Source organism: Acromyrmex echinatior, chromosome 14, assembly GCF_024713525.1.
Source record: "Acromyrmex echinatior isolate Ae372 chromosome 14, ASM2471352v2, whole genome shotgun sequence".
In the NCBI taxonomy this organism is placed as follows: Eukaryota; Metazoa; Arthropoda; class Insecta; order Hymenoptera; family Formicidae; genus Acromyrmex; species Acromyrmex echinatior.
This window is the reverse complement of record NC_141865.1, coordinates 8,234,358-8,248,539: the sequence shown is the minus strand read 5'-3', so window position 1 is coordinate 8,248,539 and position 14,182 is coordinate 8,234,358. Positions and strand designations below refer to the sequence as shown.

At 34.7% G+C, this 14,182-nt stretch overlaps 2 protein-coding genes across 5 annotated transcripts in view; one reads left to right on the top strand and one right to left on the bottom strand.

The window, feature by feature from the left end:
• Window positions 1–14,182, top strand: part of LOC105152182 (uncharacterized) — a 138,934-nt gene that overhangs the window by 76,369 nt on the left and 48,383 nt on the right. The gene's annotated exons all lie outside the window — the stretch shown is intronic.
• MESR3 (misexpression suppressor of ras 3) overlaps window positions 10,414–14,182 on the bottom strand; it is a 47,531-nt gene continuing 43,762 nt past the window's right edge. For all 4 annotated transcript variants that reach the window (XM_011066305.2, XM_087413410.1, XM_011066306.2 and 1 more), the window contains exon 4: window positions 10,414–14,117. In XM_011066305.2, the coding sequence (XP_011064607.1) occupies window positions 13,779–14,117 (339 nt within the window). In that variant the 3' untranslated portion in view covers window positions 10,414–13,778. The remainder of the gene's footprint in view (window positions 14,118–14,182) is intronic.

Below are 14,182 nucleotides of genomic sequence, written 5' to 3'. Positions count from 1 at the left end.
AGCTGCGATAACGATAGTAAATATTATTGTACAATCATCAAGTTGAGATATTAGGATAACATGTAGATAATTCGCAAATAAGCAAACGTAAGTGATACGGTAGTTCCACGGGGAATATAATTAGAGCGCAATCCCCCTAGAGAAATCCAAAGTTTACATTCACTTTAAACTTCGTTCTAATGTATCGTGCATGACGCGAACCAACTTTGATCAATTAATTTCCACGGTGAAACGCTTGGCATTACAGATTTTGGATTTTCAGAAAGCTTGATGATAAAATATGAGAGAGAGAGAGAGAAAAAAGAGATCAATCTAGTTAATTCTATTATCAAAATTAATTTTTTATTTCTTAACAAAATAAAATTAACGTAGAGAGGCAATGTTTCTTGTCAGTGTATAAATGTACAATCTTTGTGTGTCAGCATCTAATAGAAATTGTCAAAAACGTTTATCAGCTTCTAAGTGTAGATTAGTAATATAATTGAAATACAAAGCTTAACTTAAAACGCTATGCTTAAAGAAGAAATTTTTTCTTCTTTAAGCATAGCGTTTGTTATTATTTTTCTTTAATTGTGCTATTAAAAAAGTACGATAATATTAAAAGAATAAGTGACTAGCAAATGTTTAAAAGTTAAAAAATCTATTGTTTCTAATCGCAGGCTTTCATCTCGGATCCGAATAATAACGTATTTTTCGCGAGATAAACTAGAATTTAACGAACGCGTCTTTTAATGAGGAATGTGCATGCATGCGTGCGTGCGTGCGTACGCAAGTAACGCATTACTGAATGCAGCTAACTACCGGTCGACAACAGTCGGAACGCAAGTGGCCGGTCTTTCGCGGAGTGAAATTCTAGAGAGTGTCTGTGTGTATATGTGTTGCATGTATAATTAAGTCCAAGGAACGACCGTGAAAGCATCGAAATGTCCGTAAGAAAAGCGGACTATTACTATAGTACGAGCAGATGACGTGCGGTAACGAATCCGATTAGACTATCTCTAGAATTGCCTCGACAACCTGCTTCTTCCTGTAATGTATTTGCCAACGAATTACAATTGTACATCGGGAATTCTCTCTTGAAAGGAAATGCACGAAAGACGTTCTAGTAATTTCATGCCTTTTGCAAATCTTGCCGTAAAAAAAATAATAATAAATAAAAATCATTTAATCAGTTAATTAAACTTAATTATAATTAATTTAATATTCTCCCATATTAATATTTTTTGATTTGTGAATAATTAAAAAGGGATACGATGGGATAAACTAACAAACTTTAGTATATATGCATACAACACAATTTTCCTTTTAAATTGATTCTGAATTTTACATTACAGATACAAAGATGTGATAATGAATATTATTATTGTTATTAATAATCATACTTCTGCCCCAAGTAACTTAATTTTTACAGAAATAAAGTCATTGTACGTAATACCACGATAAGATGTCAGATCTAGTAAAGTGGAAATCTTAAGTGAAAATCTCAAGTGAAAATCTCTTAACCATGAGAACTCGCATTTATACGCAGTTGTTTAAACTCATCATGCAGACGATTAAACTAATTTTCCTGTCGCCAAAGCAAGCGGCAGTCAAGTAATGCGCTTAACTCGCGTTTGAATGTACCATGGGATGATGCACTACGAGTGAGCGAGCACGGGATGCTTGCTTAGACCGGCGATCTCTCGACGACGGGAAGAAGAAACGAAGGCCGAGTCGTTGTCTGAATGGTACGTGAGTTCCAGAAACACACTGACAGCTTACCGATTCCTCGTAGCGATATCGACGGCAAGCAGGTTGATTCTTGTACCGTCTCCTTTGCGGCACTCGGGCTCGGCACGTCGACTGCTTCCTGTCGTACGAATACCGCCGGATTCCTTCTTTTACCATAGCATTCCATGAAAATGCCATTGACCCTATAAACTTGATGAGAAACTCGGCGGTAGGCCGAGTGAACACTCTTCGGGGAAAGAATATTTCCTCGAATTCCGTCTTCAAAAAGAGAAGAAAATAACGAGAAGAAATTTCGTTTCGCGTGCATCTTGTAATTAAATGAAAGTGAAATAACGGTTTTAATATTTTCTCGTGATATAAAGTATTAAAGTCTCTCCGAGAGTTCATCTCGGCGTGTATTTGCAGTTGTCAGATTTATGGTCAACTAAGTGAGACCTAGATGCGCTTGCTTTAGTCCGGTTAAGCCTTCCTGCAAATCCGTTGAGATTACGTACGTTTCGTAGACCCCCTGTGCCGTCAGTTTGCCATGTGTAGGATACTTTAGACGGGTTATCCAATTATAACGCAACCCAGTTTTGCAACACGTTTCACAGTAAATTACGAAGTTATACAATCTAAACCATGACGTGTGTCACGAGAATACCGTATGCATTTACATCGTTGCTTTCTCGCTACTTTCTCAGTCATGTGGATCACTTTCGAATTAAAATACGCGGATGTGTCAAATACAATGACGTCATCGATTTATTCCTTTTGCTCAACATTGTGTCTTCTAATGTGTTATGAAATGTTTCCAAAATATTATCTTGAATTGGTTGGTAATTAAAAAAACGAAAAGATTCGTGTCTGTGAATTAATTTTAAAAAATAAAATAATATAAATTTTAATAAAAAAATAATAAAAAGATTAAAAAAGTAATTACTAATTATAAGATTCATCGTTTTCTTTGTGGACATTATTGGGGCTCTTTCTTTGTTCGTACATAATACTTTTTCTTAAGGAAGTATTTAAAAATTTCTAAGATTTTAATTTATATTTTTTAATTATTGCCTCTTTTTCATTGCTTCTTGTGAGAGAACATTGCTACTTTCTTTCTCTCTTGATATATAACTTGCATTAAATTGTATTGACATTGTCCAAACGATGAATCATTTATTATTCACGATTAATTTATCCAATGGAAACATATATAATACGTTATTTTTATGTGAATATATTGCAGTATGAAACTGTCAATGTTAAATAATTAATGTTCTGCAAAGACCGAAGTAAAGAATTTTATTCCTTATTGGACACGTGTATCCTTTGAAATTTGATTTGTTATATTGAATTCTCAAGTGTTGCCCTAGTAAGTATTGAAATATGTAGATAGAAACACAAAAAAAGAATCAGTAATTGAATCAATCTTTAATTTCGAACAAATTAAATCACTTTACAAATAAGATTTTTATCGTTTTCTTTTTATCTATTTTTATTTGTCTATTTATTCTGTAAAGTGATATAATTTCTTCGAAATTGAAGATTGGCTTTACAATCACTGATTTTCCTTTATATTTCTGTCTACATATTTCAACTCTTACTAAAGAGAATACGATGATATACAGGGTGGGCCATCTATTGGTACGTTTTTGAATTTCGTCGTATGGCAACACCGAACGAGCTACAGACCCGAAATTTTGACAGTTTATTAGTCATACCGTCCGCGGCACGAAACAACATGTTTTCTCTTGAAGAGCGTTTTGAAATTTTAAAAACTTATTTTCAAAGTCAGTGCTGTGTCGCCGAAACTGTACGAATTTTGAAAAGAAATATGGGTCGTGATAGAGCACCCACCGAAGGAGCTATACGCAAATTGGTGAGGAAAGTTCGTGAGAAAGGGATGTTAGTGGATGACATTATATTACGACTGTTTTGAGTGAAATTGGCGCCGAGGTAGTCCAAAATGTCATTAATAATTGGGGTGACCGAATGGCATACTGTAAGGCCAGTAGAGGGAGCCACATGAACGAAATCGTTTTTCATTCTTGACGCGGATACTTTTAGCTTCACAACAAAAAAAAAATTAATAAAAATATCAATGTATGCTCATTTGATCGCATTTTTAAAAACGTACCAATAGATGGCCCACCCTGTACTATTTATTCGCCAGACAACGTAATATTCAACGCTATGAGATATGAACTTGCAAAGAGTTATTAGCCCGACTGCCCACGAAATCGGGTAGAAAAAAAAGGTCGATCCGGCAGATATCGATATCCGAAGACTATACGATACATCTGTCGGTTTGAAAAATGAATTCACGCTCTCAAACAGGAAAAGAAAAAGAGAGATGGAGAAAAAAACCATGAACGATGATCATAGAGCGCGGTTAAACGCCTACCTCAAATTGAGGTTTCAATCATCTCGCGTGCGTTTATTTGCGAAAAGGGAAAAATACTCTTTCTGCTTTTTTTTCCTCATTCTTTTTCATTCTCTCTTAATATTATAAGATTATTAATTAGGCTAAAATTCTGCCTTCTACTCTTCACCCAATTAGGTTATTAATTATTTATTAAGTTACAATTTGCATTCGATCCATCTTGCGTACTAATATAATTTCCCGACAATCATGGACATTGATAGTTCGTCGTCATTTTAATTGATTAAACGCGCGGATCGTTCGTATTTAATTAAAATGAATGAGTGGAACATAAATGTGCGCACATTTGATGATGCTTTTGAACATTCCGGTAGTCTGAATCTTTCAAAACCCTTCCTTTTTCCTTCAATTATTCATGAGCAGTCCGGAGAAACGAGATGTCACGTTGCTGTCTGAATATAGATAGCAACGAGATAGCCATACCTTCAGTCTACATCTTTACATCTCTCCACATCTAATATATCAATTTTCATTAATCTCAAAATGTAGGAAATGTATCCGACTAACGAGTGATTCCAGTCTGACGTGAAATATTTTAGCAGCGTTTAATGCATCTTCCAATTTAGCGTTATGAGCAACTGACTTCGTTATATTGCACGTTATATCAACGTAATTAGGATTTAGACGTGATTACGCGCCGCTATAAGAATCTACTCCACCGGAGAAGCTTGATATTAGGTCTGCTAAGAGTTAGCGATGCGCATTTGGTTTGGTAGGATTATATAAGACCGCACTGGGTTGAGGTTGCATCGGTTTGCTCATTTGCAGCATTTGAACTACGATGAAGAGTTGGTTTCGAAATAATTGTCAGTCTCCAGAGAGTGTCATATATCCAGAAAATGCTTCAAAACATGTGTACATTTCCCAAATGCAAAATTAATTAAGATAGATGCAGCTTTCAGTTATGTGCCATTTCCATTTTGTATCCATTTTCTCTCTTCCCCTCCCCCTCTCTCTTTCTTTTTCAACTTTCGAATAAATTAATATTTTTTATTTTTATAAATATTTTGACAGTAATATTTGTAATAAATATTAATTTTTAGTAATAATATTACACAATAGCACAATTTGTATAGAAATGTAGCTTTCTGTAATAACGAACAGCAATGATATTAAAAGAAAATCGGTACAGATCAAGTAAAAGTCACAAGCACATTGCAGCTAGTGGAGAAAAAATTAAATCAATTATATTTAAAGATACCATAATTTTTGGGTCATCCTCAACGAAAAATGTTATAATTTATAAATCAGGTTATTTCTCGAGCTCCAAGTGTAAATTAAATAATGTGTCGCTCATTCTTTTGTAACCAGTGTGAGTGATATATTCATTCTCTTAAAATTCATTTTAACTTGCACTTAAAGCTCGAGAAACAATCTCTTTGTAAATTATGACATTTTTCATTAAGGATAGAAGAAAAGAGAAACTAAAGAGAACCGAGGAGAAGCTAAAACGTTTGCAAGTTACTGTATGATATTTTTAAATATAATTCCATTAACTGCGCCTGATTCTTACTTGCCTTTTTATACGATATTTTTTTAATTTTTGAATATAAAAAGCCTTTCAGTTAATATATTTAACAATAAAATTGTAAAGAAATTCAACATTTAGATTTAATTAGATCATTCTATTTCAGTTCATTTCAAATGCAACATTTTTGTCCTGAAATATTAATATACCGAAAAATAAATATAAATTATTGGGCATTACAATTCATGCATGATTTATTATCCACTTTTCGGCGACGCGTCGGAGATGCGTGACGAATATGAAATATAAAAGCGATCATCGCGTGCCATCATGTTTCCACGGAGTTACATGACCCGCATGCACCGCCGTACGTCATTTACGCGCCCGCGTCATTCACGCTGTTCGCCGGGTGTCACGCACGACAACGACGAATTTTCATAAAATGCCGCAATCATATGAGAAACAGATCTTTTCTCGATGGCGAAGAGATCGAGAAACGCGCGCGGATCGTAAATTCAAGCGAGATCTACGACGGAGCTTAACGCGCAAGTCGATCGTGATCACCGGCGCGGATCGAGCCGCGAGATTAATCTTGCGAACGATTTACGACGGTCCCACCGCGCAAGATCGATCTCGACGGTCTCCCGACGAATTAGGAATCGAGGATTGATCTAGCGCTGTGAAACGCGGCTTTCAAGACTGCCGTTGAAAATGACGAACGTTCCGCTTTATAGTAGAAATTCCGTGTGTCTACGATCTTGAATCTTGATACATTTTACGTTTTATTCGCGGTGAACTTGTTTATCTAGGCATGTATGAATAATCTGCAATAGTATAAAATGCATAGAATAAATTGGACAGAAATAAGATACAGAATACTTTTAGTTATTTTGTATGTGTAAATATTGAACGGAAAAGCTTGTTCTCTTTAGCCGGCTTAAAATATATGTGTTTTGGGATTTGCGTAAATTGTCCGTAATGTACTTTTTAGTTTTTCTAACACTTTAGAACGAGAATATTCAATACTGCTCCGTCCTTACTTTCCCTGTATACATTGCAGGATATTGACGACAAAGCCCCAGTCGTCGCATATATACGACGCAATAAGAATATTAATGCGGTTTCACGTGCGATCTGCTATCTCGCTTAGGAATGTAGGTTTCGAGATGCGGCAAGAGAATCGAACGACGTCAACCAAATCGAATTGGCAATGAAGGTGTACGCGTCCGTTTGCAATTCCGGGTGCGACGACCGAGTCGGTTTTTGCATACAATCCGCGCTTTGTCGACGAATAATTAGCCACTTGTTCGTCAGCGAAGTGCTAATCGATCGCACCGCATGATCGGGCCAACTCAAACTCATCTCGCTCGCGCCAATGAACCGTGACCGGAAACTTCGACGAGGTTGACGAGGCGTGAGCTTTAGAATTGCAAATTACACGTAAACGAACCGCGTCGTTCTCTTTTTTTTTTCTGCGGCAGCATAAAACAAATGTCCTATTTAACGCGAGGAAATTAATTCATGTCACATAATCGCAAATTTATCTTCAGTACACAATTACGAACGGTAAATTCTTCGACCTGAAGAGATATTCAATTTTCAGGATTCTCTCTCTCTCTCTCCTTCCCCTTATTTATATCTCGCGTAAAATTATTAAAGATCTTTTACGATTCAATTTTAGAACACTATTAGAAAATTATTTATTTGTTAAAAAAAAAAAGTATAAAAACATAAACTATTTTTATGCTACAGATTAGATGCATGTTAGATGAGCCATTAGTTTACTAGTTATATATACGCACGAATTATAATGTCTATGAAAGCATATCTCATCTAGCATTGATTGAAGCTTACATTAAGAGTATTTTGCTGCAAAGCACGATTAACGTAAACATCATGTAAATGTCAGGCATGCATATGTAACGATTGTGCGCTTTGATGTAGGGCCATACACACATTCCCAAAATTAGCGTTAATAACATTAAATATCCCAACCATTATTCACGGGCATTAAAATCTAAATAAAAAGTTAAGGGTTTCGAATTCTTTATATTATACTCTATCGTTTCTTTTTCTTAACCGCGACGTTTATTCGTTGGCTTGTGGAGGATGAGAACCAAAACATTGGTCGATCGTTAACTTTTATGAGGATACTGCCGATGGTATCCGCCCTCTCGAATAATCGTTGTGGAATATCGGTGCATTGATTAACGTACTAATTTCAATATACAACGAGCTGTTTTTCTGGGAAAAAAACCTTTTTTATTATAGTATATCTATAAATTATATACGCGTCTCGTTAATGACTGTTTCTATTTTTTCTCGATCATGCTGTGATTTTTTTTCTGATATTTGGTCTGAGTTTGTGCATGTATTATAATCAGTATTAAGTATTGTATTTTTTCTAAATATTTCTAAAATGATGCTAGCATTATACACACCGCTTTTTAATTACACGAATATATAAATATATAATGAACAAGTGCATTAGGTGAAAAGTTTAATTTTATTCACATTCAAGAATACTTTATCATTATATCTACTCGAGTAAATGGAAAAAAAAACTTGAATTTATCGGCTTTGTTATACCTATATCGTCTTTAAATATCTATATAATTCCATTTGTAGTGTTTATCAAATGTTAACAAACATACACAGAATAAATTTACAAATTAAATTTTCAGAACAGTTAAATTTAATCTAACTAAAACAAAATTGAAAAATTGTATTAACGGTTTTTTTCTGTAAATGAATTATTGTCAGTGAATATTGTTCTACATGTTTCGCGGTATTTATTTAACAAATTTAGCAAAATAAAATTTAGCGAAATGATATTTTCGTACTAACTGAAAAATATATTTGTATTTGGATTTATATAACTATACCTCAATCTGTTTTAAATATTGTTACATTTCCTAAAAAACCTTGTCATGGATACTATACTTATTTATTCTGAAAGAAAAAGAATTATATTTTAATTAAGTTCCTCTCTTTCGATTTTCGTTAATTTAATAATTTTCTGTGCAGAGATAAACGTAAAACATTTTTAAGAGCCATCGTGCTAAGAACTTTCCCATACATCTAACATTCGAGAACAAGTGTATCGTATCCACCCACTTATTCACGTTCGCTCCTTCGAGATTCACATGATCACATGATCGCTCTGATGTAAATCCGATGATTCTTATAAACAAGGGAGAACGAGATACACGGGAGGCGGCACTGGGTCTCTCATTACTCGGTTCAGGACCTGGCTCGACAACCGACCGATTTCATATCAGACGCATCTATCTGGAGCACCCAGATACATAGGCGGCCTCCTCCTATATGTGATGAGTATAAAGTACAAGCGCGTCAAAATGTGAGATACATATCGCGATTTTGGCAGTGAGGTGGTGCGTAATATATTTGCGGATACCATTATGATTTATTCGCCATAGATCGATATGGAGAAAATATCTTTAATATGTGTTATCGTGATTTATCGAGCCTTCTTATACTATAGGTTCAAGTATCGGTTTTCATAACGAATAATAGCTACATAAATCATGATTATTAGCTTATAGGAATATTAGTCTTTTCTTTATTTCTGATTTTGAAACAAAATTAAGAATTATTAATGAAATTTTACGATAAGTTGAATGATACAATTTACACCTACATGGAACAATTTGAAAAGAACTTAGTGATGTTCCATTTTATCTTACATTAAAAGAGTAGAATGTAAAATACAGTAAAATCAGTTCAACTATTTTATAATATTTGTTATTCAAAACATTAGTCTTTCACTAACGATGTCGAAAATGTTAATCGACTGTATCATTATAGATGGAATCCGTAGAATATTGAATAGCGATATTCGGATAATAGATTTTCGTAGTCGAACGTCAACGCCATTCGATAAAGTTGGTTTCTGCAGAATCTCTGGAACTGATTAGTCAACAAACCGTGCTTTTATCTTGTAGGAAGTATATGATACCGAATAATGGTACATTCACCGATAGGAATGGAAAATAATTGTTGTTGTATCCACTGATATCCTATCGACAGATATTATTACAGAATAAGGAGAATAATGAGATAAAAAAAATTTCTTTTCTTTTTTCTCTTTTATTCTAATGAATCAAGAAAAACATACATGATTTTAACAAAAATTAAATTAAAAATTTTACAAAGATAATTAATCTGTATAAAATTTAAGATGTATATACATATATATATATATATATATATATATATATATATATATATATAACAGATTTGAATATAATTCATTATGTACATTTATATCATACACTTGTTTTTTAATAATAAATGATTAAGCAATAAATGGTTAAGAAGAAATAGAAAACAAAGATGGAAAACAAGATGCAATATGATTAAAACAAGAAAACTAAGAATGAGAATAAATTATACATATATATAGTATCAGTTGATGTAGATGAAGTAAAAGCGGAAACTAAAATTCAATATAAATTTAAGAGAAATCAGTCTCAATATAATATTTATAAATATAATATTTATACGTTATAAATATACGTTCTTACTTTCTCACATTATATTTATAATCTTCCATACATCTCTTTCTTTTCAATTATAAAATGAAAAGAAGGAAGTAAAAGTATAATTTAAATATGTGTTAAATTTAAAAAATGTAGAAAAAAATTATATTTTTATTTAATTTATAAACTGTTATTAGTAATGATAATTTCGCAGAGCTGCATTTATATGGAAAAAAATGTATATAAATTTTTAGTTAACAATTTAAAAGGTAGTAAGTAAGTCTGAACAAATATTTTTTTGTTTCATGAAGTTTACTATTTATTAGCACAATAATTATCGTTACATAGAATATTCATAATCTTATGTCTCCAAGTGATTGATTAATGCAAATACATGTTACGAAACGTAACGATACAAATACATATATTTATATCACAGTCGTAGATAATGAAATTAGTATTAATTCGAAGTTACAGTATTTTTATTTAAATGCCTAGAATAATCGCCCAGATTTTCTCCTGAAAAAAACTTACGACTCACGTGACACAAAGTGTGCGTACAAATCCTGCAAAAACCATTACATACATCTCGGATATAATATGGTAAAAAATTCTTCCGGGCGAGCCTAACTTAGATATAGTGACACGCTAATTAATCTTAATCAGTAAAAGTTTGATTCGCAATGGATATAAGCGCGTTTCTCCGCCCAGCGAAACAGAAGTTTCGAAGCGATAAACGAGGATGATGCTGAAGGGACGTTCGCGTATATGATCGCAAGGATAAAAATCAAGTTTTAATGACACTATTATTACATAGGTACCTATTGTTAACTATTCCTATATTTGCGGGATGGTGAAACCAGTCTTCTTACAAATGTCGTAAAACGACATTCTCTCGCGCGACTTTCTTGGGAAAAATACTTATCTTTATTTTCAGTTATGGACCAAGTACGTCTAAGTGAAATAATACGAAAGAAAGATTGAAAAAAGCTACTTAATATGAAATTAAGATATAATCGATTGTATTAAAAGAATATTTGTGGAGAACTATAAATTCGAGATATAAAGTTAAATTGTCTTTGCAAGGATAACATTTACACTGCAATGTGGAACGTCCCAGTTTGACCCAAGAACGTTTAATTAAAAATCAGTTCTTTAATATTATTTCACTTGGATAGAATTGATGATTGTAGATCTTCATAGTTTAACATTTTATCAAGCGTACACGTTGTCGACATCAAGATCGAGAATTTCTACCGAAATCTACGGACACATTAACGACGACTCGAAGGAAGTAGGATTTGCTATAAATGGACACGTCAATCCGACTAATTCTACCTAATTAGTAATCTAATTAACATCGTAATGTGTTAAGCGAGCGTTACGAGCCTGGAAACACGCTGGTCAATTTGCTGTAATAATCTTAATTATGATGTGGATTGTGGCTTTTCAAGTCTTATATCAAGTGGAAGCGCATGATACTCGAACTTTCGAATATCAATTAATTAATCTGTTATTTTATTGACTCGATCACTGTTTTGGCACAATAATTGTTTCCAGTACTCGCCGTCGCTTTTTAATCTTAGTTTATTTTGCATTTCAATGTTCGGCAGTATTTCGTTCTTTGATTTATCGACTCCTATGTCGCTTACTGAAATCGCGCATCAATCTTACGTACTTATAATTACGAATCCACAACATAGAGACGTTAATGACTTGTTTTACGTTAACATTCTACATTACGAAGAACTGGCTCTTCGTTTCGATTGTGTCAGTTTCTTTTTTGACGTCTTGTCTAACATTATTTCAATTACTATATGTCATAATATTTCGAAACGCCTCAACTCTTCGCTGATCTAAATCATGTTGCTGCAACATACAGCGAATTAGCGGCAAGTCTTGTCTTTCTTCGATCAACAGTAAAGCAAATAGATTTTTTTCTTCAATTATGAAGATAATTGCCATTTCATCTTTAAGTCTTTCTTTTTAAAGTTATTGGCATTTTACGGTGAATGCAATCGGGAAAGCATTAAACTTAATTTTGTGACCGGAAAGCATTAAACTTAATTTTGTAATGATACAATTATTCATGCTTTGAAAGTTTCTTAAACGTCGTTTTCACCGCGGCAGCGCGCGTCTTTAATTACAAACCATACGGAAGAATCATACAATTCTTCCACTCGATAACGAGAAAGTTTTCTTTTCGCAGTGAATAGCAACAATGTGCGTACAACCGATACGATGCCCCCGGAAATACATTTTGCATATATTTGCATGATTCTTTCTAATCGCATGCTCCGCTGTTTGGTTTTTGTGTCAAGGTTTCGCGTCTTTGACATTCCATTACGAAAGCGCTTGTTCTTCCCCTCACATTACATCGCCGCATTTGAATTGTAAAGTGCGACAAGACGATCGGCCGTTCTGCTTTCTTGAATCTCTAAAGATCCTTTAAGATAGGTACGTAGAACCATCGTACACGCGAAATAATATAAAGAAAAATTTCTCTACTTTACACAAAGTAAAAAGGCCGTAAATGTATTATATATACGTAATTAAAGTGAATCTATTTCTATCATTTACATATCATTACCTTCAATTTTTTATTTTGATTAATTTTCTTTCTTTACTTTATTCAAAAATTAAAAGTTTAACACCAGATATTCATGCGGTGTATTAATAATAATGAAATAATCTATCAAAAGTGTTCTCCGGATGCGAGAACGATTTATCACGAATAGATCATTTATCGCCGTAATGTTCGATAAAGACTTTCTTTGCGTCTATAATAAATCTCACGACATCGATAGTTACAACTTGAAGGACTCTCCGAAGAGAAAGAGAGTGGGATGAGACTGGAGAGTCTCATCAGAAAGCCTCGAGGATACTTTCTGTTTCGCCCGAAGCTGCAGTCAGAATTCACAGCCGGGTGAACATCAATCGCAGTCACTTTCAAGAGTACTTAGAAGGATTGATGAATGTTCCGCCTTGGTCTGCGGACAATCTCGTAATTTGCGCGCGTGACACTAACGGATTAGTCTTCGGAGAAGACACAAATCTCCTTCCTCTTGTCGCGTCACAAAATTGTTCGCGCTTCTTTGTCTCTTCGAGATCCTTCGAGTTTCAATTTCTTGGTTCCTCATATATCGCGAAATTGATTCGGTCGATGCGCGAGAACGAGGATGACGCGGAATCGAAATTCAGCGCGACTTAATTCTTACTAACTAGTTGGCTGATTATATCGGGAGAGATACGAGAGAAGATAAAGATGAATCCAAGTAAGACTACAAGAGCCGCGAAGGCTCTTCGAGAAAAGTATCCGCCTTCTCTTTTTGTCGTTAAAGCTTCGTCGATATATCTCCTCCCCGTCTTGGGTCTTAGACCTTCTATAACTACTTTGGAGGAAGAGCAAGAAGATAAAAGAATTTCCGATGGAATTCTTGGCGGTGTCGCCTTCTATTATTCGCCTCCCTTCGACAGCTCTCAAAATTCGCGATCCGAGACGCCTGTGTGCGAGTGTCTTTATAGATTTTATCTCTTCTCTCGCACGCGATATTAACCGGATCCTTCTTCCTCGGTGCGATTACTTCCGAAGAAGAAGGCGGGAGTCAGGCGTCGCGCTGCGTCGACCCTATGAGAGCTTGGAGGCGTCAGGCTTGTCTCAGAAGTTCGCTTCCAGCGAGTTCTCCAGCTCACTCAACGCTGGTACCAATGTCTGCAGCGAGAAGTAACGCGAACGATCGGCCGCGTCCACGCTGGTCACATGCTGGAACTGACACGGCTGACTGATGTTGCTCTTGGCCGGTAGCACTATCTTCTTCTGCACTGGTTTCTTCTTCTTCTTACCCGGAGCCGATAGGCTGATGTTCTCTGGGCAGGACACGAGGCGCTCTATGTGTTGCCACAGATCGTTCGCCGCCTTTGAGTTATCGAAACTGAGCCCAGCTAAGCGAGTGTGATCCGACGAGAGACACATCGTGTGGAAAGCTGGTCCTGACACCTGCAAATATTCCGATTGCTTTTATCTCGTGAAATCGCGAAAGATCGAAGATAATGTAATACAAA